The sequence below is a fragment of the Clarias gariepinus genome, chromosome 10 (assembly GCF_024256425.1).
Source record: "Clarias gariepinus isolate MV-2021 ecotype Netherlands chromosome 10, CGAR_prim_01v2, whole genome shotgun sequence".
NCBI classification, from domain to species: Eukaryota; Metazoa; Chordata; class Actinopteri; order Siluriformes; family Clariidae; genus Clarias; species Clarias gariepinus.
The window spans coordinates 23,395,881-23,422,218 of NC_071109.1; the positions used below are offsets into that span (position 1 = coordinate 23,395,881).

The 26,338-nt window shown below is 37.3% G+C and overlaps 1 protein-coding gene across 2 annotated transcripts in view; it reads left to right on the forward strand.

The window, feature by feature from the left end:
* Positions 1-204: 204 nt before the first annotated feature.
* pcdh11 (protocadherin 11) overlaps positions 205-26,338 on the forward strand; it is a 195,310-nt gene continuing 169,176 nt past the window's right edge. The window contains exons 1-3 of one of the 2 annotated variants that reach the window (XM_053506481.1): positions 205-773; positions 7,517-10,003; positions 21,651-22,548. In XM_053506481.1, coding sequence (XP_053362456.1) covers positions 234-773; positions 7,517-10,003; positions 21,651-21,734 — 3,111 coding nt within the window. In that variant the 5' untranslated portion in view covers positions 205-233 and the 3' untranslated portion in view covers positions 21,735-22,548. Of the gene's footprint in view, positions 774-7,516; positions 10,004-21,650; positions 22,549-26,338 lie in introns of those variants that run through there. The other variant, XM_053506480.1, reaches the window with a different exon arrangement.

The window sequence follows — 26,338 nt, forward strand, 5'->3', positions numbered from 1 at the left end:
TGTTGATATGTCCAAAGATTTGATATGCAGCCCTTCTCCTCATTTGTTAAGATGTGAAAGGTCATTTATGGGAAAAAAAAAGAATAGTGAAAAGAACGCTAATTATAGCCAAATGTGTAATTGTGTGTTACATGGTTTCGTAATACAACAATTATCTTTTCCCCTTTTCTCGTCTTCCCTTATTACCATAGAAATTACAGACCATCCGAGACAAATCCACACCCACTCTGAGCATGGACTTGTTGAGTGAATCCCATGTGCTGGTGCTTTTCCTCACCTGCCTGGTGTCACTGTGCTGGGCCCAAGAAAAGGATTACACAGTGAAGGAGGAACAGCCGGAAAACGTGCACATAGGGAACCTGCGCAAAGACTTGGACCTAAACCTGGACCCTAATGTTAAGCTGTCATCAGCCTTGGAGTTCAAACCCGTCTATAAGTCAGGAGAAGTTCCTTTGGTGCGGGTGGAGGCTAACACGGGCGAGATCTTTACAACATCGAATCGCATCGACCGCGAGAAGCTGTGCTCCGGAGTCTTCAACGAGAAACGTTGCTTCTACGAGATTGAAGTGGCTGTGTTGCCCGACGAGATATTTCGCTTGGTCAAGATTCGCTTCCTCATTGAAGACATCAATGACAATGCCCCTCTGTTCCAGTCTACTGTCATTAACATCTCTATTCCTGAGAATACTGCCATCAATAATCGTTATCCGGTACCCTCAGCCTTCGACCCTGACGTTGGGCTGAATGGCATTCAACACTACGAACTTGTCAAGGTGGGTGCTCTGGTCTCCTGTGCTTTGTTTAAGTGCTACTTCCAATGAATAGATCTTTAAAGAATGTGAAAAGGTGGCACTGGTTTAAATATACTCAGGGTTCTGCAAGTAACTTAGTGTATTTATTAAATATTAACTGAAATATTGATTGCAGGGAAAAATATGAAAACAATATACAGAATATTAATTTTTCCCTGCCTGAATAATATCTTATTATGCTCTTTCAAACTTGAAACGCGTCCCTTTAAAGCACATAATATGATGGATTCATTCCATTCGTTCATTGAATTTATTCATCAGCTTTTTTTTTTCATTTCTGTGTATGATTCTGTTTACAGTATGTGTTAGATATCTTGTTTTTTCCTCCGAGTGTAGACATTTGCAGTACTTCTTAAAGCATAGAATCTATTCTTACTTAGCTAGTCACTGCATATTTACCTTGGCGTATTATATCGACAGTATAACAGGAAAGTTAATCTTGTGGTTTGATTAAGACTCTAATACACTTTGGAACAAAAAAGACACAACTGCCGGTAATATGTGAAAGAGTAATTTGTAACTTCTTGTGAGAATTAGCAGAATCCATGCCTTGCATGTCTGATTAAGTCACCAATTTGCATTTTTAGGGAGCTATAGCTGCCAAGCCATCTCTAGTGTAACACTCCATTGCATGTACTTGGAAAATGACCAAAGTAAAATTACAACATAGCCTCACTTAAGAATAAATATGTGTAACGTCTGCTTTCGGCTTGATAATTCAGTTTATTCTTTTTTTAAACTTGAGAGCAGGCTCTTAGTTCCAAATTGGATATGCAAGAATGAATCAAAGGCAAGTTTAGTCACGGCTGCAAAATATGAATGCCGAATCCAAGCGAGAGAATGGATGTATTTTTGTCCTCTGAGCTTGCTGCAAACATCACTTGAGTAGCATCTGACCATGAATAGGCTCCTTGGACTGTTTATGTTCCTGTAACAGATAGCAAGGGCTAGCCTGTGATCTCTCACACAGTCCTACTTTACCCAGAGAGGCGAGCTGGTCTACAGCACGGGAAGCTTGATTAGCATCATGGCAGTTTTTACACGTACAGCGAGAGGCTCTGCTCTGAAAGAGCTATGCCAAAGATCCCGCTTTTGCTGGTTGCTTGCTCACGGCATGTTCTGAAAAAGAGGAAGCCTTGACTCATAACACGAGTGTGAATTCCTGCCTAAGCCAGTTTGGTGCCACAAGAACTGTTAAATTCTCAAATATGATTGTAGGTAGGTGTTTAAAAATGTCCTATAACAGCATTGCGCTGTTTATTTATATCATGACATTATTATACGTTTTAGCAATTTATTAACTACTATTATTTTTATAGTAGCGGCTTATTCTTTTCAATGGCAGAAGACAAACATGTTTGATATGTTGAAAGTAAATATAATTATCTATTAATGAAAAATATTTTTACTCATTATTGAGTTAAGAAATTGTATTCAGTCGTATTTCATGCTGCTGTCGTGAGAAAAAGATCAAGTTTTAGGTGCTAATGCCACACATACCTTGTCGCCAATTATTTTCATAAAGCAGCACAGCTGCTGATGATTGTTTTTATATTTAACTGATTTACCATATTTATTGCGCAATCAGTATCAGTGTTGCTATGTCACCTGGAATGGTGGACACGTCAAGGTCAGTCTGCTGAAAGTAATACTATGCATTACTGGGGAAGAGCTTTCCATTAGACGAGATTTTATCACTTAAAGAGAGCCTTTTTTACAAGTTCTGTCTAGAGGCATGTGGATCAGATCAGGCTCATGGGATAAAATTATTGACTTTTCTGTTGTGGGTTCCACCCTACTCATTGTTATTTTCACTCCACCATTTAAGCACTCTAACCCCACATTAAGATACCTATCCCTCCCTTTCCACCACTTATATGACTCCTGGGGGACCTTTCACTATATGGTGGTTCTGTACTTAAATAAAATACTGCGAACGGCTTTTTTTATTATACGAGCAAGGATCTCATTACATCTGATGCTGTGTTAACATTGCTGGTGTGTTTAGACATGTTTAGTTAAGCTAATTAGTATGCATATTTAATTCAGCACTTATGCTGTTGTAGTTGTATCACCGGCAGCCAAGGAGGTGATGCTCTCATTAAAACAGTAATGATAAAGAAGTGACAAGTGAAGAAGGGACTGGCATGCCATGAACCCTTTTTTAACATTTCCATACCAACCTCGTTGTAATGAGCTGTCCTCGTTTTGAACAAACTAATTATCGAAAGGCTTAAAGCTGATCAGTCCAGAAGGTTTGTTACCTTGGGGACAAATAGGTTGTGAGAAAGAGCACTCGAGGTCTGTGGATAGTCATTAGCACAATGTGTTCAGAGCTTTTTTTTTTTTTTTTTTTTTTTTTTGCAGGGCGCTGTATGAGTAAACATACAAAATGGATCAGGCTTAATGCTGATAGCTGACTAATTTCTGTTAGTGCTCTGGACAGAACATAGGAGGCTTCCAGCCATACTGCACACTTTTATTTGGTTCCAGATATCATTTGTGGCTGAGTTTTGGCTGGGGGCTGGTCCAGTGAGACAGCTCTTGTGTTTTGGTCTTTGCCAGATGGTTTAAATTAGATCAGAATCGGTAACAAAACGGAAAGGGAAAACACATGGTCAGATTGGATAAGAAAGTGTTTAAATCTTTATCGCCTCTTTTGCTGGACTCTACTTGAGGACTTGCAGTGTATTTGTTCATATAATGCAATGCCATCTAATTGATCCATAATGCTAGTCTATGGGATACATTAACACTGTTGCATGTATCTCTTGTCTGTCTGTATTATAGGTTGTGCAATTTTCAGCATCTTCCGGGAGTTATACTCCTAAGAAACAGATTCACCTTATGTGTTTCTCTAAATAAGCTGCAGGTCAGTGAGTATAAATATGCTGAGAATCCCACCCAACATGCATATTACTTTCTGATGATTGTTACTTCCCTGGGGCTGATGATTCATGCTCTTTTGACTCTCTCTAAGCTGCCTGAAGGTAATCACAATCCCCCAGCCTCATTCGGTATGGGCTAAACTGGAACAAAAGTGTTGCTTGATAACTCATGCAGCCCTTGGCCACAGGAAAAAAAAGCTAGTTCTATTAGATCCAGTGGGTATTGTCTGTAGCTGTGCGTGTAAACATAACCAGTTATAGACTATGAAAATTTTGAGTGAAATATATTGCATTCACATGCCAAATAACCCATGGCAATGCCATGGAAATTGTGTACATAAAGACTTTATTTATTTATTTATTTATTCATAACTTGAAGAAATCAAATATATATTAAATTTCACATATTTAGTGTGTGTGTACCCTTAAATTGGCTGGCACCCCATCCAGGTGCCCTTAGTTTCCTGGGATAGATTTTAGACCCCCTTCAACCCTACACAAAAAAACATGATAAGTGTTATTGATAACAGATCAATGGATGGATAATATAATAGAATATCTACAGTGCATCATTACATCATTATATTGTATACAGTATATAACCAAATCTGTAAGATGTGCAGTTGTTTCAAATCTATAATGTTTTATTGTTTTGAGGATATCCTTTTGTAGATCCTGTGTTTAAAAAAAAAAAAAAAACTTGAAAAAAGTTATTCGTTGAAATAAGGAGTCCACATACTAAATATTTGAATGGCAGGATATGTGAACTACACTAAAACCCCATAGTAAATATAATCCATATTAATTACTGAGCATGAGGTTAATTTTCTCTGATGTGCATCGGCAATTATTTTTATAGTTCTATAATTAGATCTCTCAGCTCATTTTATGTTTATAGTCCTGAGCCATGTATACATGTACAGATTGCACAACCACAGTCTGTGCTGAAAGCCACCAGAATTGGTTACTTTTTTCACATTTACACATCTCTCTCACTGTGGGAGTCAGTTTAACATATAATATACTGTAAAATGGGAATGTAAAAAAAGGAAATGCTGCTAAATCACCGGCTTATTATTTAGCAGGCAATTAATAATCAGTCAAGATGACAGAAAGAAATATGCATATCCTCGTTAATATAAATATAAGCACAAGGAAAGTTAGAAAAAATCAACAAGGTCTCACGTCAAATAAGAATTTTGAAAAAACTGTATAGTGATGTAAATTTCAACAGCTCTGGCACAGTTACAGCAATTACAATAACGTATAAAGAAAAAGAAACACACCTCACCATGCTAGGCTACCCTACATGCACTGTGCTTTAAGCAGGGAAAATATCCGGGTGGCAACAGATTCAGCTGGGAACTTGGCACTACTGTAACAACAGTGCTCTTTATATATATGTGTGGCCACAACCAACTGACCTCAGGCTTCGTTTGTTTAAGAGGAATGCAACACATCTTTTTTTTTCACTCGTCCCCCTTTATTCAAGGTGTCCCTCAAAGACTTAATGCCTCCAGCTCCAGTCTTTTCTCTGTCATGCTTGCCTCTTTCACCACATTCTTCACATTTCCCCTAGTGTCCTTTCGGTCTCTGTTACCTCTATGTCCCGCAGTGTACCTTAAAATGATCAAAATAGATCAAAACCAAAACCCAACAACTCCGTCCTCCAATCTGAGCTTCTTTTTGATGGAACCTTTTCACATTTCCAGAAGTAGCTTTTAGAAGGTAATTCTGCCTCAGTTACAATAACAACAACGCCAAATGACAAAAAGCCGAATGGAATCAACCACCGTTTATAAGAGGCATTACAGAAAAACTGTGAACCGCGGTGGAATCAAAAGGAACAGCTTAAAATATGAGCACGAGTCGAGTTTTAGTGGCAAACACACTGCAAGTGCAGTGAACAAAGCTAAGCTGATGGACTCCCGGGCCAATCTGTAAAGTTTACCTCAAGTTTGTGTGGCTTCTTAGTAATGGGTACCATCTAGCTTGAGACTCTTAACACAAAAATCACTCACTGTTCTTAATATAGCTATTTTTTTTTTTACAAAAAAACATGTAGCGTACAATGTTAGCATACATGCTAGCAAGTATACTACCTGTGATAAACATGTAAATGTGTGTTTTTTTCATTACTTTGAAAAAAACTTAAATGTGGTAAGCATAAACATAAAATAATATATATGAATTAACCACTCTATTTAGCTTATTTACTTACTTACTCATCATCTACAGTATACAGCTTTATCCTGCGTGCAGGGTTGCGGAGGGCCTGGATCCTATGCCAGGAGACTTAAGGCACGAGGCAGGTTACACCCTAGACAGCATGCCAATCCATCGCAGGGCACACACATACAGTACAGACAGTCACACGCCTTTTCACACACTATGGGCTATAATTTACACTTCATCTACATATTTCTGGTGCTTGCGAAAAAATTACCCATTCACGCAATAATCTCTGTCACTTTTTTCTAGTTAGGCCCCACAGTTAAATCCTTTGCCCTGTGTTTGCCACCCTTATACTTTCCTATGTCACCTGTGACAAAATATGTACTAAAGAGATTAATCCGTTTTGGCATTAAGTGTGATGTGCAGCTTGTATGTAAATGCTTTTTCTTACTTTAGCTTGAATGTGTTTTTTTTTACTGAAGCTGCTTCAAAGAGGCTTATTGTTTCCAGCTATACTAAGACTCAGTAGCACTTTTGCCCGTGTTATCCCTGTTTGCTTTACCTTCAGAAAAAAGGGAATGTGTTGACAGCTTTTAGCGTTATGTAGCCTGATCTGTAATCATAAATATTAGTGCTTGCTTTAAAGGCAAGGCAATTACTTCGAACAGTCGAAGATGGCCTCTCATGGGGATTACATGTGCATTTCTTTTTTATTTTCCTTAGGCTTTAACCACCCTTTTAAGAAAATCTCTTTTTTAAAAAGCTTTTATTTCACTCTGTAATTTATGGTGGTCTTACAGCATATTTAAAATAGAAGCTTCATTTTCCAACTGTCTTTCTATGTACTATAAAGTGGAAGACCTGTTTTCGGTATACTCCATCAGCCTAATTTTAGAATGGACAAAAAGGTAAAACTGAAAGGTAAAGCTTTATTTTAGGTATAGCACAAGTGTTAACAGTGTGCTGAAGAGGGAATCAGCCAAACATACGGTATAACATATTGTATTTAAGCATCAGCTTTGTCTCTTGAATATCAAATACATACAACCATCATTAAGAGGAGAGAGGAAATGCAAATTACCTAAAAGGATATTTAATAAAAGGATGTGTTATAATGACAAAAGCCATTTCTGCATTATTTTCCATTTTTTATTTAGGTAAGCAAGCATTGGAGGAAAATTGAATTCTGTCTGTTTTTCCTTTTTCCATCTTAACTATTTTGATTGTTTACCATATTTTGGACTTGATTAAATTGGATATAAAAAGAGCACAAAACATAAATTGTAATTTACACACTTTATATAAGCTATCAGGTTTTTATAAGCCTTTATAAGTGGAACATATCCCCTGGTTGTGTTTTAAGTCAATACTAATAAGACCTTGTGCACTTTCTAATAGGATTAAAGAACGTTATCCTTAAGGTTTGTTGCTGCTGCCTGCATAAACATCTATTCAAAGCAACAATATATGACAGTCTTTCATATTTAAGGAGGTAATGAGTTGTGCCTGTGTGCATATAAAAGTATTTAATACATACCATGTTATTTCAGAAAATAGTGGTTTTGACTGATACTTTAATATGTATTTTCTTAAGACAACAAGCAGTGCATTCACAAGCATATTTTATTCTCCCTCTTTTAGAGTGTGAGCGAGTTTGGCCTGGACATCATTGAAACTCCGGAGGGAGACAAGTGGCCCCAACTTATAGTCCAACAAAATTTGGATCGAGAAACTAAGGACACTTTTGTGATGAAAATCAAAGTGGAAGATGGTGGCAAACCTCCAAAGTCCAGCACAGCCATCCTCCAGGTTACGGTCTCAGATGTAAATGACAATCGCCCAGTGTTCAAGGACAGTGAGGTGGAGGTGAACGTGCCTGAGAATGCCCCTATGGGGACATCAGTCACACAACTCCATGCCACTGATGCTGATCTTGGCTCCAATGCTCAAATTCACTTTTCCTTTAGCAATCAAATCTCTTCAGTATCCAGACGGCACTTTGCTATCGATAGTTCTACTGGTTTGATTACAATCAAGCAGCCATTGGACAGAGAATCTATCCCAGTCCACAAGCTTATAGTCCTGGCAAGTGATGGTAGCACCACACCTTCAAGGGCTACTGTCATAGTAAATGTTACAGACATTAATGATAATGTTCCATCCATAGATACTCGTTATATAATAAATCTTGTTAATGGGACAGTACTCTTGTCTGAAAATGCTCCTCTAAACACAAAAATTGCTCTAATTACAGTGACTGACAGGGATGCTGACCTTAATGGTAAAGTGACATGTTACACGGATCATGATGTACCCTTTCGGTTGAAGCCTGTTTTTAATGACCAATTCTTGTTGGAAACTGCGGCCCCGTTAGATTACGAGACTACTCGAGAATATGCAATTAAGATCGTCGCTTCAGATTCAGGGAAACCTCCTTTAAACACTTCTGCAATGGTCCTTATCAAAATCAAGGATGAGAATGATAATACCCCAGTTTTTCCTCAGCCAGAGATTCAGCTGTCCATCCCAGAGAACAATGACCCAGGCACACAGCTGATAAAGATCAGTGCCACGGATGCAGATAGTGGTTCTAACGCCCTTATTATTTATACCCTTGGCCCAGATGCACCTGAAGGATTTAACATAGATCCACGCTCTGGTATACTCTCCGTTAGCAAGAGACTGGATAGAGAGAAACAGGAAAGCTATTCATTTACAGTCATTGCCAAGGATAATGGTTCTAATCCTCTGCAAAGCAATGTCACTGTGAAGCTAATTGTCCAGGACCAAAATGACAACAGTCCAGCCTTCACTCATCCAGAATATAATTTCTATGTGCCTGAGAACTTGCCTCTGTATGGCACAGTTGGCTTGATTACAGTTACAGATGCAGATGCAGGCGATAACTCGGTTGTTACCCTCTCAATTATAAATGGAAAAGACAATTTTATTATTGACCCTAAAACTGGTGTGATTAAACCAAACATTACATTTGACAGAGAGCAGCAAAGTTCCTATACCTTTATAGTTAAAGCTGTGGATGGAGGATTAATTCAGACAACTTCATATGCCAAGGTTACTATAAATGTCGTTGATGTTAATGACAATCGGCCTGTGTTCGTCATCCCACCTTCCAACTACTCCTATGACCTGGTCCCCTTCACAACCAGTCCTGGCTCTGTGGTGACCCGTGTGTATGCCATTGACAATGACACTGGTATGAATGCAGAGCTGCAGTACAGCATTATTGGAGGATCACCAAGAGGACTTTTTGCTATTGACAGAACTACGGGGAACATTACTTTGCAGGAGAAGATTGTTAATGCTGACCAAGGTCTTCATAGGCTGGTGGTAATGGTCAAAGACCTAGGACAACCAGACCCCTTGCATGCAATTGCACTTGTTCACTTGTTTGTGAACGATACAATCTCCAATGCTACATTCATTCAGGAGCAAGTTCGCAAAAGTATGGAGACACCCTTGGACAGAAATGTTGGGGACAATGATGTAGTCCCTCAGACCAATAGCTATGTAATTGTTGTCATAGCCATAATTGCTGGGACTATGACCGTCATATTAGTAATATTTGTGACTGCTTTGGTACGTTGTCGACAAACACCTAGACACAAAGTTGTTCAGAAGGGCAAGCAAAGCGGTGAGTGGGTATCACCAAACCAGGAAGGCCGGCAGATCAAAAAGAAGAAGAAGAAAAAGAAGAGATCTCCAAAGAGCCTGCTGTTGAACTTTGTCACTATTGAAGAATCCAAGTCTGAAGACCCTACTCACGAGCACATCAATGGCACATTAGACCTTCCAGTGGAGCTTGAGGAGCAGACAATGGGAAAGTATAATTGGGCCACCACACCGACCACATTTAAACCTGACAGCCCTGATTTAGCCAAGCATTACAAGTCAGCTTCTCCCCAGCCTACCTTTCAGATCAAGCCAGAAACCCCAGTGGCTCCCAAGAAGCACCATGTCATTCAGGAACTCCCATTGGACAACACATTCGTAGTTGGCTGTGACTCTCTCTCCAAATGCTCCTCCAGTAGCTCTGACCCCTACAGTGTCTCAGAGTGCAGCTGTCAAGGGAGCTTCAAGGCACCTGGACAAATTCACACCCGACAGGTAATTCACAACTTTCTTTTTAACTTACTTTACTACTCCTGCTTGTTCTTCTAATCTAACTTCCCCTCTGTTGGAAAGCTTCTGCATGGAGGTTGGCAGGGGCATGGGCAGGGATTCAACCACACAAAAGCTCAAGCATGCATGAATGCCCATCAGCACAGAATACTAAGAAATCTGTTGGGGAAAAAAGCTTACACCTAAGGAGAAGGCATCTGTTGTACTTATGGCTGCTTGCTTTTATCAATCAAAAAAGCATTTCAGTTACACTAAAAATAAAAAGAAAAGATGCTGAGCTATTCATTACTATGCAGGATTAAGAAAACTGTCACAGTTTAGCTTAAACACCAGCTGTAAGACTTTAGGAATAGTACATTTTTTTTTATTATTCAGTGAAAGTATCAAAGTAAAATAGTATCATTTTCTTTCAGAGATGGATTACAATTATAAAAAGGATTTATTAGCTATAGAAAAGTGAGCGCAACGATCCTTTCAGCACTGAAACGGCTGAATATATGATTATGATTGGCATATCAAAACCAAGTGTGCTTGACAGCAAATCAAATCAAAGATTGAGATGCATTCCATGTGCACAGCTGAACAGATGCACATGTTTGAAGCAATAGTTCTTACAATTAAATCTCAAAGTAGTACAGCCATAGAAGGAGGTGTATTTTTGCCACCACAATTCAAAACAGTTTATTACAAGTTGTCTTAGTGGAGAGACATGCTCATTTGAATACTGGTGCATTCTAGCTTATTCCTTTAGGCCTGATATGTGCCAAATGCAAAGTGGCTTACAAATAAACACAGACAAGGGAAATAAATGGAAATATGAGGTGGTAGCCTTGCCATGACAGGTCCTGCCTTGGACAAAGACTGAACTATACAATGGTGTGTCAGAAAGATCAAGGTGAATGCAAACCTTTTAAACTCATAGACTTGAATAGAAGGAGCAGATTCACTAATAGTTCAGTGAAGTTCATTCTTCTTTTGTTTGGCTTTTTTTTTTTTTTTTTTGTATGAGCTTTTGTAGTATTGACTGATTTCAAAACCATAATCTATAGCAGGCTATTCAAAATTCTAAGTTCACTCGATTCTTATTCAAGCAACCTGGGCATTTGAAAAACAAATGTCATTTACAACATCTGTTTGTAAGTTGCTTTCACATTTTCTTAGTCTCTCGGAATAGTTTATTATTTACTTTTAGTGATTGATGTGACCAGAACTATTTATCACCCCTTGCTTTTGTCTTCTTTAATGGGTGTCCATGAGGCAGAAAATCCCTCTCTACATATTCCTTGCAAATTTACTTAGATATAGAGTATTACGTGCACGATGATTTAAGGTGACACCCACACACAGCTAATAGTACTTTCTTGCCATCAGCATTTCTTTCAGAATGTGTCTAAAAGCAAGGCTCTGACACGGTACATTATATATAAGCCTACTTACATGGTCAGAATACTAAATGAAGCATTATTTCTTCTCATAATTCCTTTAAGGTTTGTCGAGACATTGTAGAAACATGTGTCACAATTTATTAAATTAGTAAACATATTTTGTGATGCATTGACTGAAATCTTTCGGAAATGAAATTTACTACATAACTCCTGGTTTCAACATTGACTTGAGTTTTATGTTTTAAAAGAAACAATATAAAAGAAAAAAACAAAACATTTCTTTTAATAATTGCTACATTTAATTATTTTGTACGTTAATGTTAACCTCTTAATGTTAACTATACATATTATCCCTGCCACAAGCCCACTACGTCATCAAACCACAATAGAAATGGACCTTATTAAAATACTAGAAGCATGGCATAAACGGGAAAGATTTCTGGCGATGAAGTCATCATTGAGATGTCACTATGTTGTTGCTGTGTGTGTGGAGTTCAGGCTTGTGCTGTGACCATGGTTGGCCCTTGCCGTGTTGTAAAAGGCCGCATTAAGTTCATATAAATTGCTTCCAATGGTTACCATGTTTATGGTGCGCATGCAGCAGGTTATATGTCTATGCCATTATGTCTATATATGTCTATGTTACTTTCAGAGAATTTACTATTAAATATTACTGGATCCAATTCCTCATACCAGCTCTTTATTTATAAAAAAGCATTGCATGTGTCGCAGTATTTATACTAATCTGCCAGACGCAATAACAAAATAGTAAGTACATGATAAGTGCCTGATAAGAGCACGGTCTGATCCGATCGAAACAGTTATATCTTATTGGACCTGATTAGCATGTGATCATGTACGTGATAGGAAATTAGTGACATCATGATAGACACATTGAACCTTACAGGAATGTGGCTAGGAAGTACAGCAGTATGAACTTAATGAATGCACATTTTCCCATTCTGACCCCATTCCCACTGCGTTCTTCAATATATTTAGGACTCCTTGTGAGTTTTAGTCTTTTGATGCAGTTTTTGGAAGTGCCCTATATGCAGTGTTCCATAATAAGAAATAAGAATAGTATGGTGGAGTAAATAAACTGACATTGATATTAATGTACCAAAAAACAAGCAGAGAACAAGCTTTGTTTTCTGTCAGGAGATCACACTGGATGCAAATGCAGGTTTGTTAAAAGATCAAGTGAACGATCGAGTGAAGCTACTGTAACTCAGAGTGAAAAGCAGGTACACTTGTCAGCATTTGACAAACAGAGGACATTACACTAGAGCAAACTTGTAAACTGTGCATAACCAGAATGTCAATCAGAAGAGCCATCCCTGACTAACTTTGCACTTAACAGCAACCTCACAAAACAACATCAGTGATACATGTGCAAGATTCGTAAGCGTGTGACTTTTGTTATGTAAAAACATCAGGGGACATTGTCTTTAAGGGTTTACCATTGAATCGAAGCTCTTGGGAAATATAGTTTGTATTTTTGACTGATGAGTCGAAGCTGGGAGTGACATAGGCTCTTCGTTGGTTGTTTGTATGGTATGTTGAACACTGTTTTAAAGTAGCCTGTAAAAAAATGATGCTAGGACCATCTGGCCGACAAGAGACACACAAATTACGTAGCATGCAAATTTCCATGGACAATATTCCATGTTGTGATTTATTTTAATATACTGTAGGTTCCTAGCAGGTGCTTGGCCAGATAGCTAGGACTGCCAGATGTATTTATCATGGAGATTTACATTTGCATTTACATTGTCAGCATTTGGATGACACCCTTATCCAGAGCAACTTACTGTATATTTTATTTCATTTTATGTCTCAGTAGGTCGGGGTCAAGGGCCTTGACCAAGGGCCCAACAGTGGCAACCTGGTGGTGCCAGGGTTTGAACCTGACACCTTCTGATTAGTTGTGCAATGCTTTAACCACTGAGCTCCCCCCATTAAGGCTTTAACTTACAAAAAATATATAGATAGAGCCAGGATTACTGTATATTTAATCAGTTTTAAGTGGTGGTAACTATAAAGAACTGCTTGTCAAAGTATCAGGAATAATCAGGAACAGTACAGTAAAAGGTTTATTTGCTATATTCAGTACAGCAAGAACTTCTCTTTCCATTACACTCTTCCACGTACTCATCTCACTCTCATCTCTTTTATATCCTGCTCTCCTGGTTCAGAGCCGATGAATTTGAGGCCAATACCCCTGGTGATAGAGGAGCTTCAGTCGGAACACACACTTTCGGTTGTGGAAGATCAAATAAATACCAAGCTACTTGACTGTTCTCAGACAGAACTGTGAATATGCAGTAGAATAAAATCCAATAAGATTTTTGTTTGACCTATATATTCAGACTGGGGCTGTTGTAGAGATTAGTTTATTTCCCATTATAACCTCTTGTGACTTGTCTTAGTAGAGAAAGCTCCACGTATTGTCTCTATTTTTTTTATAATTTTGGGAGTTTGCACAACATTATTTCTTTTTCTTCTGTATCAAGATTCATTTCATTGAAGTCATCAATACTCAATCACCACTGAGAAAGATTTCACCCAAATCATTGTTATTTAACTGAGACTAAGACTGAAATTTTAGCCTATCTACAATACACTAGGGTACACCATTCTGTTTTATTTTAATTCTGTTGCTTTTCATTTTCCTGAGACTTGGAGTGTCATTAAATATAGCTCGCATATCTGTCTGAGGAAGTATATGATTCATGGTTTAGTAGGTAAAAAGGCATGCAACTGAAGTATCAAGACAACCTTATACCGTATATAGACATAGAACGTATATACACTGCCTGGTTAAAGGTCACACACAAAGATTTTGTTCGACCGCCTTTGGCTTTGATAAAGGCATGCAGTTTGTTGCCCAAGTCACATGTGAAGATGATTTCTCATGCTCTCAGAACCACTCTTTTACAGGTTGAATCCTGAAATATTCCTGGGGTGGAAAAAAAATATATTTATAGTGATACCCTGATCATTCGGAACTTTCAGTTCATCAACTGCCCTTATTTCATTGCCACATTATGTTGCTGAGTCTAGTCTTGACCAACTGAAGCAACCCCAGATCATAACACTGGCTCCAGAGGCTTGTACAGTGGCCACTTTGCATGATAGGTACATCAACACGCGCTTCCCCTCGTTAACTTACACACCCATCACTCTGGCATAGGGTCAGTCTAGACTCATCAAACCACATGACCTTTTTCCATTGCTCTAAAGTCCAATCTATATGCACAGAACTGTTTCATACCAATCCTGTGAGTTCTCGTTGCACTGTGTTATGATTTCTATTCTAACTGTGTTTCTATTTTTTTATGATGCAACTTCACTAAGCATTTCACTGATCTCATTCTTGATTTTTTTTTACCCACTCGTCTGTCACAAAGTTGATGCTTCAGCACTATTCTTGTTAGAGTGTTCTTAGCCCAGTTCAAGGCACTTAGAATCTTCTTAGTTGTTTTCATTGCTTGATGCAGGCCAGTAATTTGACTCTACTGAAATGATACCTGTGTGTGTGCGTGTGTGTGTGTGCGCGTCTGAACCTAGTAATGCACATTCTCTTTGTAATTAGTAATTTGTTTTCTTTTATTCTCTTTTGACACTTAAAGATCTCAGGCCAATTACCTGTCTTCAGTAGCCTAGGAGAAGATATTGTAATCAATTTATTATGACAGTACGAGGGTGATAGGGTAATCAGCAGATATTTTTAAATACCTGCAGGTACTGTATGTAGTTTTTAAATTCTAGGTACAGTTACAGGATGTAAACTCATATTCAAATTGCTGTGTGTGTGTGTGTGTGTGTGTGTGTGTGTGTCTTTTAATTCTTGAATGTAAATTGTTGAATAGAGCTGATTCTGTATGCTACCAGTCAAAAGTTTGGACACACATTCTAACTCAATGATTTTTGTTTAGTGATTTCTTTCCCTACATTCTCTTTTGAAAAAATACTGGAGATTTTAAAACTATGAAATTAAACATATGGCTTTAGGTAATTAAGTATCAACAACAACGACAGTCAGTAGTAATTTTAGGACCTGAAGGTCAGCTGTCATGGAATTTTTTTTTGCCAAGAACAGTATTGTCAAGTGCATTTGTAAAACCCACCAAGCACCATGATGAAACTGGCTTTCATGAAGACCTTTCCAGGAAAGCAAGACCAGAATCTACCTTTGCTGCAGAAGGGAAGTTCACTTAAGTTATGTAAATGTAGAAAAAAAATAAATAAATTGGGCCTCCAAGTGGCGCAGTGTTAAAGTGCTCGCCCTAACATCCGTAGATCGCGAGTTCGATTCCCGGGTGATGCTGTAACCTCTCGCAGCCGTAGGTCTAGAGAGAGCTGATTGGCCGAGCTCTCTCAGAGGGGAGGGATGAGAGGTACTTAGTGCTCTTAGTATTAATCATGGCTCTACAGCCAATCAGGGGCGACTGTGAGTGCTGTCCTCCGAGTGTGTTACGCCGCCACCAATGGTACGTGATCGAAAAGATGCAGACGGCTGCATCTGCATAGTCTTCGACCCTCCCGACTGAGTGGTAGTAGTAGCCTTAATGTGGAAGCCCCCTAGTTACAAGGAGGAATTGGACACGACTAAATTAGGGAGAAAATTGGGGAAAAAAATAAAAATCGGGAAGGACCATGGAATTACAAGGTGTGGCCAGACTTTTGACTGGTAGTGTGTGTTCAGAAAATCTAATACAACTTGACATTTTAACATCTTAGCTAAACGGTGGTTGTTGCTCTGAACACTATCTATTAGTTTTTACTGTCTATATCATTCAGTATCTTATTTATATTATTCATATCTTCCTTCATACATGACAAGGCAGCAACAATTATGTCAATATTTAATAGAAGAGTGTTATCTACAGTACTCTATCCATACTATTCCTATCAGAAGCAGAGTGGATTGGTTAGGAGGTCATTATCGCACTGAATGTATTTTTATATTTCTAGGAAATTGTGTGTTTTCTAGGTTAGTGTTGCATAATTTACAGTAAACTATGCTTTTATTTAGCTGTTTCTACCTTGCTGAGCATCAGGGTTATTGGGCTGATTCTTTCTTTCACACCAAAACAACTATTTCAAACTGAGAAAATGTTTCTTTGAATGTTTGCCATTAATGAAAGCACTGAGCAGTTGCTATGTTGCCTCCAGGTCCAAATAACCCATTTTCAATACGTAACTTGTGATTTTAAACCTATATAGTGCAGTATCTCAAAGATGTTCATTACTGCCATACATTACTGCTTTGCGTTTAATGCCACATGCTTTGCATCAGCTGGAAAATTTCATATGGATGTTCTGTAGACATCCTTGTTGATTTAAAAAAGAAAGAACCCCCCCCCACCCCTTTTTTTTTTACTGCTGTTCACCTTCGTGATTTTGTGAATCCTCTCATCTCTCACAAATATAAACTAGTCAACATTAGATATCAGGAACTTAATCTTCTGTGACTGAAGGGATGTGGGTATGAAACAAGCATTTGCTTCTTTCCCTTTTTACCCATTATGGTAATGAATTCTCGATAGAATGTAGATGACAAGTAAGTCATCTTATACTTTCCCTTTGCCCGTATGTTTGTGTGTGTGTGTGTGTGTGTGTGTGGTGTGTGTCAGTGCTTTTTCTTTCTTTTTTTTTTTTTTTTTAAAAGAATGGTATCAAACTGTGCAATCTTCTCCAGAAATAAAAGCTCATCACCATCATTAAATCAGAACCTCTTGTGTAACTTTTTAAGAAACTAGACACCTCAAGGCGTTTTCTAATATAACCATTCAGCATCCGATGTGCCCACAGCTTTAATTTAGTGCAGCAAAGCAGGCATGCAGTGTCTGTGATTCTCACTTACACAAGCTTGTGATGTGAATAGGCTCTGGGTATCTCAAGGTAGAGAGCCCAGATGTAAAAAATAAATAAATAAATAAATAAATAAAAGGACTGTGCTTTTGTTGACAGTAGTTCAATTTCACATGATGGTGATAAAATGTGATTAGTCGCACACAGAAGCAAGGTATTGTCAGATTATTGTTGCAGGACTTCTTCTTTGACTTTATCTCTAATGTTTTTTGAGGATCCCTGGTCTTTTAATAGAAAGAAGATTTTTATATCTAGCTTAGGCTTATTAGGAATACGTTTCAGAATAATCTCAGAATGTTAATTACTATCATTTTCAGCAGTGCCTCTGCTTCCACTGTCGGGTTTTGTTTCCAAGTTACCACATACTTTCTGTTATTTCTGCTCTCTGTTTCCACATTTTTTTTTTCCTGCTAGACCAGGCTCTCACTCTCACTTCGCTCACCTTCGCTATATTCGCTGCTGTGTCTGACTCAGGCGTCTCAGTTGAGCAAGCATTAATGTTAGACTTGCAGCTTCTAGTACCTGCTGCTATCAGTGGGTCTCTGACAATGTATTACTGTTCATTGCCTGTATATTTTCGGTTAGCACAATCGTGTGGCTGAGATATGAAATAACATGGATATTCTCTAAATGCTGCAAAAGTATACAAACATGTAATGTATGCAATTTATTGGCATACATATAAAACAATAATAATTGTGTAAAGGCCCAAGCCATGCAAGCCTACATTAAGAAAATAAATAATAATAATTATAATAATAATAAAATAATAATAATATCTTGGCTTGATCCTTGCAACAACTTAAAAGTAGGAACAGTATTATATGGTGCAGCAATAGTTTTTTTTTTAAAAATTCCCATTATAAATACCAGTTAGTTGCTAGATGCATTAGCTTTTCATATTGGCTAATCCTCCTGCATTCTTGCACTACACAATGTGAATACACCTCCCTTAATTTGATCTATTGTGTCTGTCTAAGCAGGATATTCATCAAAATCTGTTAGAAGCCCTTCCTATCAAATAACTATCAAATTAGTTACCTGATACTTATTGAATTTGGAGAGGACGCTTATTCAGTGTCTTTATCCCAGACTTGTTCTCTTAGAGTGCTAGGAAGCCAAGATATGACTGTGCAGGTTTATTCTCTAGTTTGTATTCAGCCATCTATCTACAGTTTTCCCACATATTGTCACGTTTATTTGTATGTTTCTGACCAATAGAATATGACATGTTGTGTCCTCAAAAATTTTTATTTAGCTTCTGTGTTGTATTTTCTTAGCACGCTTATGGTCCTTTCCTGGTCAGTTTATAGACTGTCTTTGCATTTTTTGGCCCTCTTTAGTTTTTGAAAAATGCAAACATTTAAATTGCTCAGCTAGAAAGACTGATTAGATTTTGGCTAATAAACATGCATCTGCTTCGAAAGCTACAAATAGGCTTGTAGCAATTATCAATAAGTATTACTTCCTATTTCCACATTAGTCAATTATGTAGATGCATCTGATATTTATTCCACCAGTGTAGCTTAATAAATTATCCATACAGTGCTGCCAAACATGTTCCATCTTTAGTATCTGCTTTTTTTCCTGGAAAGGGCTGCACTAGATCCAGAGCACGAGATACGAATACACACTAAGTGGAATGGGCAGTCCAGGACAGGACACAACACATACACACAAACATACACATAGTTTTTGTGTATTTTTGGCCCCTTCTTATTTTTTGCAAAATTGCAGATGTTTAAATTCCTCAACTTCAGAAACTACAAACAAACTTGCAGCAATTTTTAATAAGTATTACTTCCTTTTTCCACATTAGTCAAACATGATGCATCTGAAATTTATTCTCCTAGGGAAGCTTAATAAATTATCCATACAGTGCTGCCATACAGTACATGCTCCATCTGTAGAATCAGCTTTTTTTTTTCCTGAAAAGAGCCGCAATAGATCCAGAGCATGTGGTCGAATGAGCAGTCCAGTACAGGGCACCATACACACCCACACACGTATGCACATATAGTACATACACACACACACACACACACACACACAACTAGGGGCAGTTTAGAGCAGCCACTCGAAAAAACCCTGAGGAAACCAATATAAACACAGGGAGAAGATGTGATGTGAAACTTTGCTCAGATAGTAACATGAACTCAGGATTAAACCAGGGTTCCTGGAACACTACCCACGGCTCCACTCTGCTCAAGCCATGACGTTCGAACTTGCAGTATGAGGTTCCATTTTTTACTGTTCTACAAGTTAGCACAGGTTTCAGAAGGTCCCCAAAATATGTCTGTTGATGCTCCAGCTAAAATCCCCCCCCACGGAGAACAGCACAGCTAAGCAACAAGGTAGGGAAGAGGATCTTCTTATACTGTATGAGCTCACAATAGGGCAAATATCTCAAAGGCATGAACGGAAAAAGAGCACAAAAAAGCAGAAAATGTTAAAATTTTTATTTTCCTTAGTTAAATATCACACAAACACCTAGAATCCATATGAACAAAGCTACATTCCCAGATATGTTTGTCTGTATTTATCTTACCCCTATTTTAATCAAGAGGTCGCCAAAGCTGATTGCTGCCACTTTGGTCAATGCTTGCAATTCCACCAGGTGTGCTGTAGCAGGTTTCAAAAGCATTCCAGAAGTGTCTTTACGCCCTGCTCCTCTAAAGAAACACACCTAGTCTATTTTTGAAAGAAGATTTTTTAAAAGAGAGGCACTTTCCTCATGGATATTTGTACCAGGCCAAAAGTCAAGTCAAGCAAATCCACTTCTAAAATACTTCCAGTGGGGTATGAAGCCTTGCACAGGATGGAACGAAACCATGACAGAAACATGACATCCAAGATTTGCTATTGGTAAAAATATCGGAATGTCCTTTCTATTCAGTTTTTCTTTACTTCTCATTCTACTGACACACCAGTCAATGTACATGAACGGTTAAAGAACAGTATCTTCACCAGTTACCTGCTGCGATCTATTGTCTGTCATACTGGGCCACTTTTTATCCAGTTTCTTGACACCTAGAGCCCAGAATACAGGTCAGAATACTATGCTACTGGCCATCGAACGTAGCATTTGTACACTAGAACACATTTTTATGAGATGTAAGAGTTGCTTTTGGAGCTCGGCTTTTACAATAACGACTTGTACTCGACACTCAGCTCAGAGAGACAGATTTGAGACAAAGGAAAGTCAAGGAAATCATTTGGGATCTGTGCCCACGCGCATTCCTTATCGCTCTGCATGAAATCCATCTTGGGTCTGTTCTGCCCACACCATTCTGTAGTGGTCCGTGGACTAAAATTCCCCTTGTCACCAGTGGGAGCATCACAATTTCCACTAATGAGAGCAAGAGGCTGGATACTTTGGATATTATTCTTTCTTTGTATAGCAGTTTATGTGCCTCGCCAGTCCATCTTAAAGATGTCTTCTTACTCAGAAGCAATTTTTCTGCTGTAAATATTGCAAGACGCGGCTCAGGCAGGTAGCTTTTTTTTTCTTCTTCTTCTTTTCACCCTGAAAGAAAATTATATGGGTGTAGAATGCATTTTGATGGAGATCCACATTCTGCTCAAAGAAAGAGAAAATATTCACCAAATTATTTGGAATGAGTGACAGTCCCTAAGTGAACAGTTCCTTGTTCTCTCAAAAAACATGGTTTCATACGAAATCAGGCCTTCTCTCCATTAGGGAGATTTTGCCTGAAGGGAAGAGTTGATTTTTTTGACACGTGCAGTGGAAAAAAAAACATGACACCCCTTAAACCGTAATATGTGTCATTTTGAGATTGCAACAGTTGAAGAGTTACTTCCAACTAGCAGAACGTGAAACAAAATCGCCGATCAGCTCATCAGACTGCATGCTTCGAAATAAATTAATAAGCTTTATTTTATAAAAGTTGCCACGTTCTGGGCTCAAACCCTCATTAAGTAGAAGTATGCAACTCTAACTAGCTATCATGTGGGACAGGGCAAATAAAAACAAATTTACAGTGTTCCTGATGTCATCAAAGAATGAGCGATGCTGTAGTGTGGTGGATGTAAAAAATAAATCTGAATTAATTGGATATATAATACCTGCATGCACCCATTAATCTAGCTGATTGCACTGTGCAGCATTCTTCAAGGTAAATCTGCAAAACTGACAACAACGTGAACAAAAAACAAAACAAAAAAAATTAATTACCTGCACCTTGAAGAATGCTTTCTCTCTCTTTATGTATGCATACTATGTATATGTCCAGAAAGAGAGAGAGAGAGAAAGTTTATATCATATTACACAGTACATGCTGCAGATCAGCTACCCAGATGCTATTGTAACTACAATTCTCCCTATATCTGTCTGTCTCTCTATATTACAGGAGACGGCACTGAAACCACCACTCTATGGCACACTCTGTGGCACAGGTACAACTCACTCCCACAGGATAAAAATCAATCTCTAGCTGCCATATCCTAAAGAGAGGGAGAAAGAGAGGGAGGGAGAGGAAGGCACTGACTGAAGAGGGGGAAAACAATCGAATAATGTACACGTTCTGCAGCCTGAAACAGGACCTAGAGAGGAGAGGAGAGGAGAGGAGAGGAGAGGAGAGGAAAGAGGACGGCCAGGCTATTTTCACTGACACACATCTTGTTGCCTGCTTGAAGCTTGTCTGAATATCCGTTAGTGATTTTGTAGGAGATTTGAGATCCTGTGGTAAATCACTTTGTGCTCACTTAATAGCCTCCCTAACTAAGGCACAAGACAGCTCTTAGGAATAGCTTTCCAAGCCTGTTCAATCAAACGGCATTTACACTTTAAAACAATGTATAGCATTCAACGGTTCTTCAGTTGCCCCTACCCCCCTCACCTTAAACTTTCTCTGTTTCCACCCTACAGCAAAGGGTTTTCCTATTAGGATTACAAGTAGAACCCTGATTTGGAACCGAATAACTCTCGATATAAAAATAAATCGTTTAACCCGCACTCCTACAAGTCTATGTATTGAATGCATTAGTCTGTGGCACAAAGTATTTTTTCTTGGTAATAGAAATCATCAAGGCTTTTTAATTTACAATTTACAATGTACCAACTGTCTTGGTACTTGGAACCCTCTTGTGTTCCTAAAAGGTTCTATGGAACATAGAGGAATAATGGCCTACTAAAAGGTTCTGGTTTCCGAATGATATTTAGTTGAAAACACAGAGATTGTAAAATGTTAATTTGTTCAGCTAGTCTGATCGGTTGGATATGAACACACTAAACCTCATTTATGAATAGCTGCAAGTAAATTTAGATAAAATAATAAAAATAAAAAAAAATCTATAAGACATTACTGCTGTATAACAGTCATTTCATCACACTAAATATTCCATAACCCACTATTGAAACTTTATAAGTGGTTATAGAAAGGTGAAATTATAGTACATGACATTCTTCATTCATTGTTAATAATAATTTTTCAAAATGAAATTTTGATTATTTTTGATTTTATTTTTATAAAAGTTTATGTAATTAATATTTGATTGTTGTTCTGTAACAGTTCTACATGGAAACCTTTCAACAGGTCACACTCTGTTGTAGAGTTTTAGCTTTAAGGGTTCCCCAGGAGGGCAACTGAAGAATCCTTAGGGGTTCCAAAGTTTTGGGGATGTAACATAGTTATGTACAGGATATTTATTTCAAAACATGTTCATGTGCTAGAAATTCAGCACAGTCTTTGTTGTCTGGATATTTTTTTATTTGTTTATGAATTAGACAGTTCAGTGTCACTTTGATGTTCTGGGTGCTGAGCTTTTTTTTTTTTTTTTTTGTTCTTTTTTTTTTGGTGTTAACCAACCATTCAGTGATTTTGCTCGGAAAAGTGCTGACTGATGCATTCTCATGCTGCAGTCAGTCCATTTTCCACATGACCTCTATGATTATTCTGTACCTCTTCACTTTACCTGACCTGCTCCAGTGTTCGTCACCTATTGACGGGATACCGATGCAAGTCAGTAGAAAATGCATGACTTTCACTGCGGTATCACAGAGGTATCACTGCGAAACAGCTGGGTCATCCATTTCACATTTACCACATTTGAAGAAGAAAAAAAAAAAAAGCTTTTTTATATGAGTAGACGGACACAGTCAGATTTAAATCTGCTGTCTGTCATAGGCAGAAATTCTGTGACAGAGTCAGTATAACCTATGATGTGTATTTATTTCCTATAATATAGAAAAACCTCAGGCAGTCGATAATATGACTTGCTAGGCTTTAGGTCGAGTATCTACTCTGAAATGTGTCATCCTATTCTGAATCGGACGTGTTTATTCTGCATATGAAATGAGACAGAAAACTGTTGTTTCTTTGTGAAAAAACAAAACAAACAAACAAAAGAAAAAAAACAAAAAAAACAAAAGAATGTACTATTTAAGCTTTACATAAAAAGCAATAAAGTAAAACCAGGATCATCTGTGAGCTGTGATTTATTTATTTATTTTTTTTGTAACACTGAAAGTCTGTACTAGATTAGTACAACTTTTTAATATACCACAGCTAAGTTGATGTAAGGGCACCTTTATGCAGCGTAGTAAATCATTTCCCAGGGCCTATAGATTACCTTGATATTGACTAGAAAAGCTTTCTGGGCACAAAGTGTTAAAGTTTTTTTTTTTTTTTTTTTTCAAGGCAGAGGTGTCAGACGTCTTAAAGATATTAAATCTGTTTCTATAATGTAGAAAACATAATGCCTCATACATAAACTGTAGCACTGTGTAACAAATGGGTAGATTAAATTTTTACAGAAAAAAAATCAAGAGCTATTATTTGTGTGAGGAAGATGGACATTATCACTTGTCAAATGTAAAGTACAATATGCACCTTACATTTTACTTTGTATTTACTTTCTAATTTGCCAATGTGTAAACTGTATATAAATGTTTTGTTAATGTATGTTTGAGCTTCTGAACTTTATTAAAGTCTTTTGCATCGTACTACTTTGGCATTTTCACAAATCATTTGTCTTTCAGCTTCTCATTCAAGTTACCTGTGATACTCGAGCATACTGTAAATGGCGCCACTTTATTTACAGTGTATTATTATAGCGACTTGATTCATATTAGCTCTCTTTTATTTGAATTCTAATGGATTATGTGAAAACATTGGATTTTTCAATACGATATGTGGTGCGTCATGTTTGCATGGTATTTTATTCACAATTATCCTCAATATTAACTCCTTATAGTATTTCGATCACAGGTTATTTTCTCATGCAATTTGCTCAGGAGGAAATTAGTCATTACTGCAAACAGAGTGTGGATTTTTTTTTTCTTTCTGCTCATGAATTCCCTTTGCCTTGCAACTTGTTTTATATTCAAGGTGGTATTTTGAGTGCAATTATATTACTATTTATATGGTCAGATTAATATTCTGTAGCATCAAAGCTTTGACTGTAGCTCTGGGAATGGCTGCTTGTTTATAGTGACATTTTCTGAAATTAAATATTTATTTTTCTTTTTTTGGAAGGAGTCTCTAGTGTCAGCATTGTATATCAGTCAGGGATAAAGCTGCAGCATCATGACAAAAGTTTTGGGATACAATAAATAAAAAAAAAGGTGATAAATGGGAGATGATATAAGTAGCAATGTGTACTAACTTGATTTATGAATATTCCACAACATTAAATATAGCTCTATATAAATAAAAGGGTGATATTAACAATGCTAGTTTTTAATATTAAAAATATAATAATCTTTTTTTTTTTTAATAAATAATAATCTTTGTGGTAGTCACTAATTAATTTCCTTGAATGGTACACCAGTACTCTTTTATTCTGTATAATTTATTCTGTCTATATTTTTTCTCTATCAAAAATGGACAGTACAAGGTAACAGAGATGTTAAACCTAACCTACATTATTCGACAAAATTATATATAATATGAATTACCACAAACAAAAAGAAAGCTGTTCTTCGGTTGTTAGCCAACACAGTGTTGCCATTATTAGACACTGTATAATCAGTGCTTAGTTTAGAACCACATACTTTACCTCTGCTCTACTATTCCGCGTTTCTGCTATTGTGTAGCTGAATTTGATTGATGCAGCAACTTTACAAAAAGTGGCGTGCAAGCTACAATTTAGTGACATCTGTGTCCTGCATTTATCAGTAATTCTCAGAACAAGTGCATTGTCTTGATATAGCTGCTCTTCAATGGTTGGTGTGAGGCGGATAAGGAGCAATGGGAAACAATTTAATTGCTTATCAAAGTTACTCTATAATGCAGGACTGGAGAGCTAATCATTTCCCTTGGGGGAAATGTGTCCTTGGTGATTAGAGAAAATAGCGCACATGGTCGATGTTGTCTACGCTCATCTTTTTTCGCGAAAGGGTGTGCAAATGTCAGCCTACTTTTAATAGCTGAATGTAAACCTGAAATTGTCTCTCATCAACTGGCTCATGGCTTTCGCATAACTGTATGTGAACTATAAGCGGTACTGCACAAATAACACTTTATTATATGGGTCCATACCAAAAAATAAAGCAAAATTAAAAATTCGCAATGAAATTATACTTATTATTATGATTATTATAATTATGATTATTATTATTAATAACATTATTACAATTATTAATATTATTAATAATAATAATTGTAATTATTATTATTGATAATAATAATAATACTTTATTAGTTTTTATTTATTTAATTATTTAATTATTAATTAAAATATTTTTTTACATTTATTATTGTTTCCCTGGTGGAAAAGTGGCTAGGCATTTATTGCAGTGTTCCAGTTAAGGAACCAAATCCAGCCACTCATGGTTGCACAAGTTGTCCCAAATAAGTTGAAAAGGGTTACATTAAGACGGAGGAAAAGCATTTTTAATCATTATGATAATTCTAATTGTGAATAAGCATTTTATGGACCTTCAGAGATAAAATGATTTGATTTGTAAACGATATTAATAATAATAATAATAATAATAATAATAATAGCAGTGTAGGTGGTTAGCACTATAGCCTCCATGGTCGCATCTCTGGTCTGTTTGTGGAGTTTGCATGTTTGCATGTGCTTAGGTCGTTTC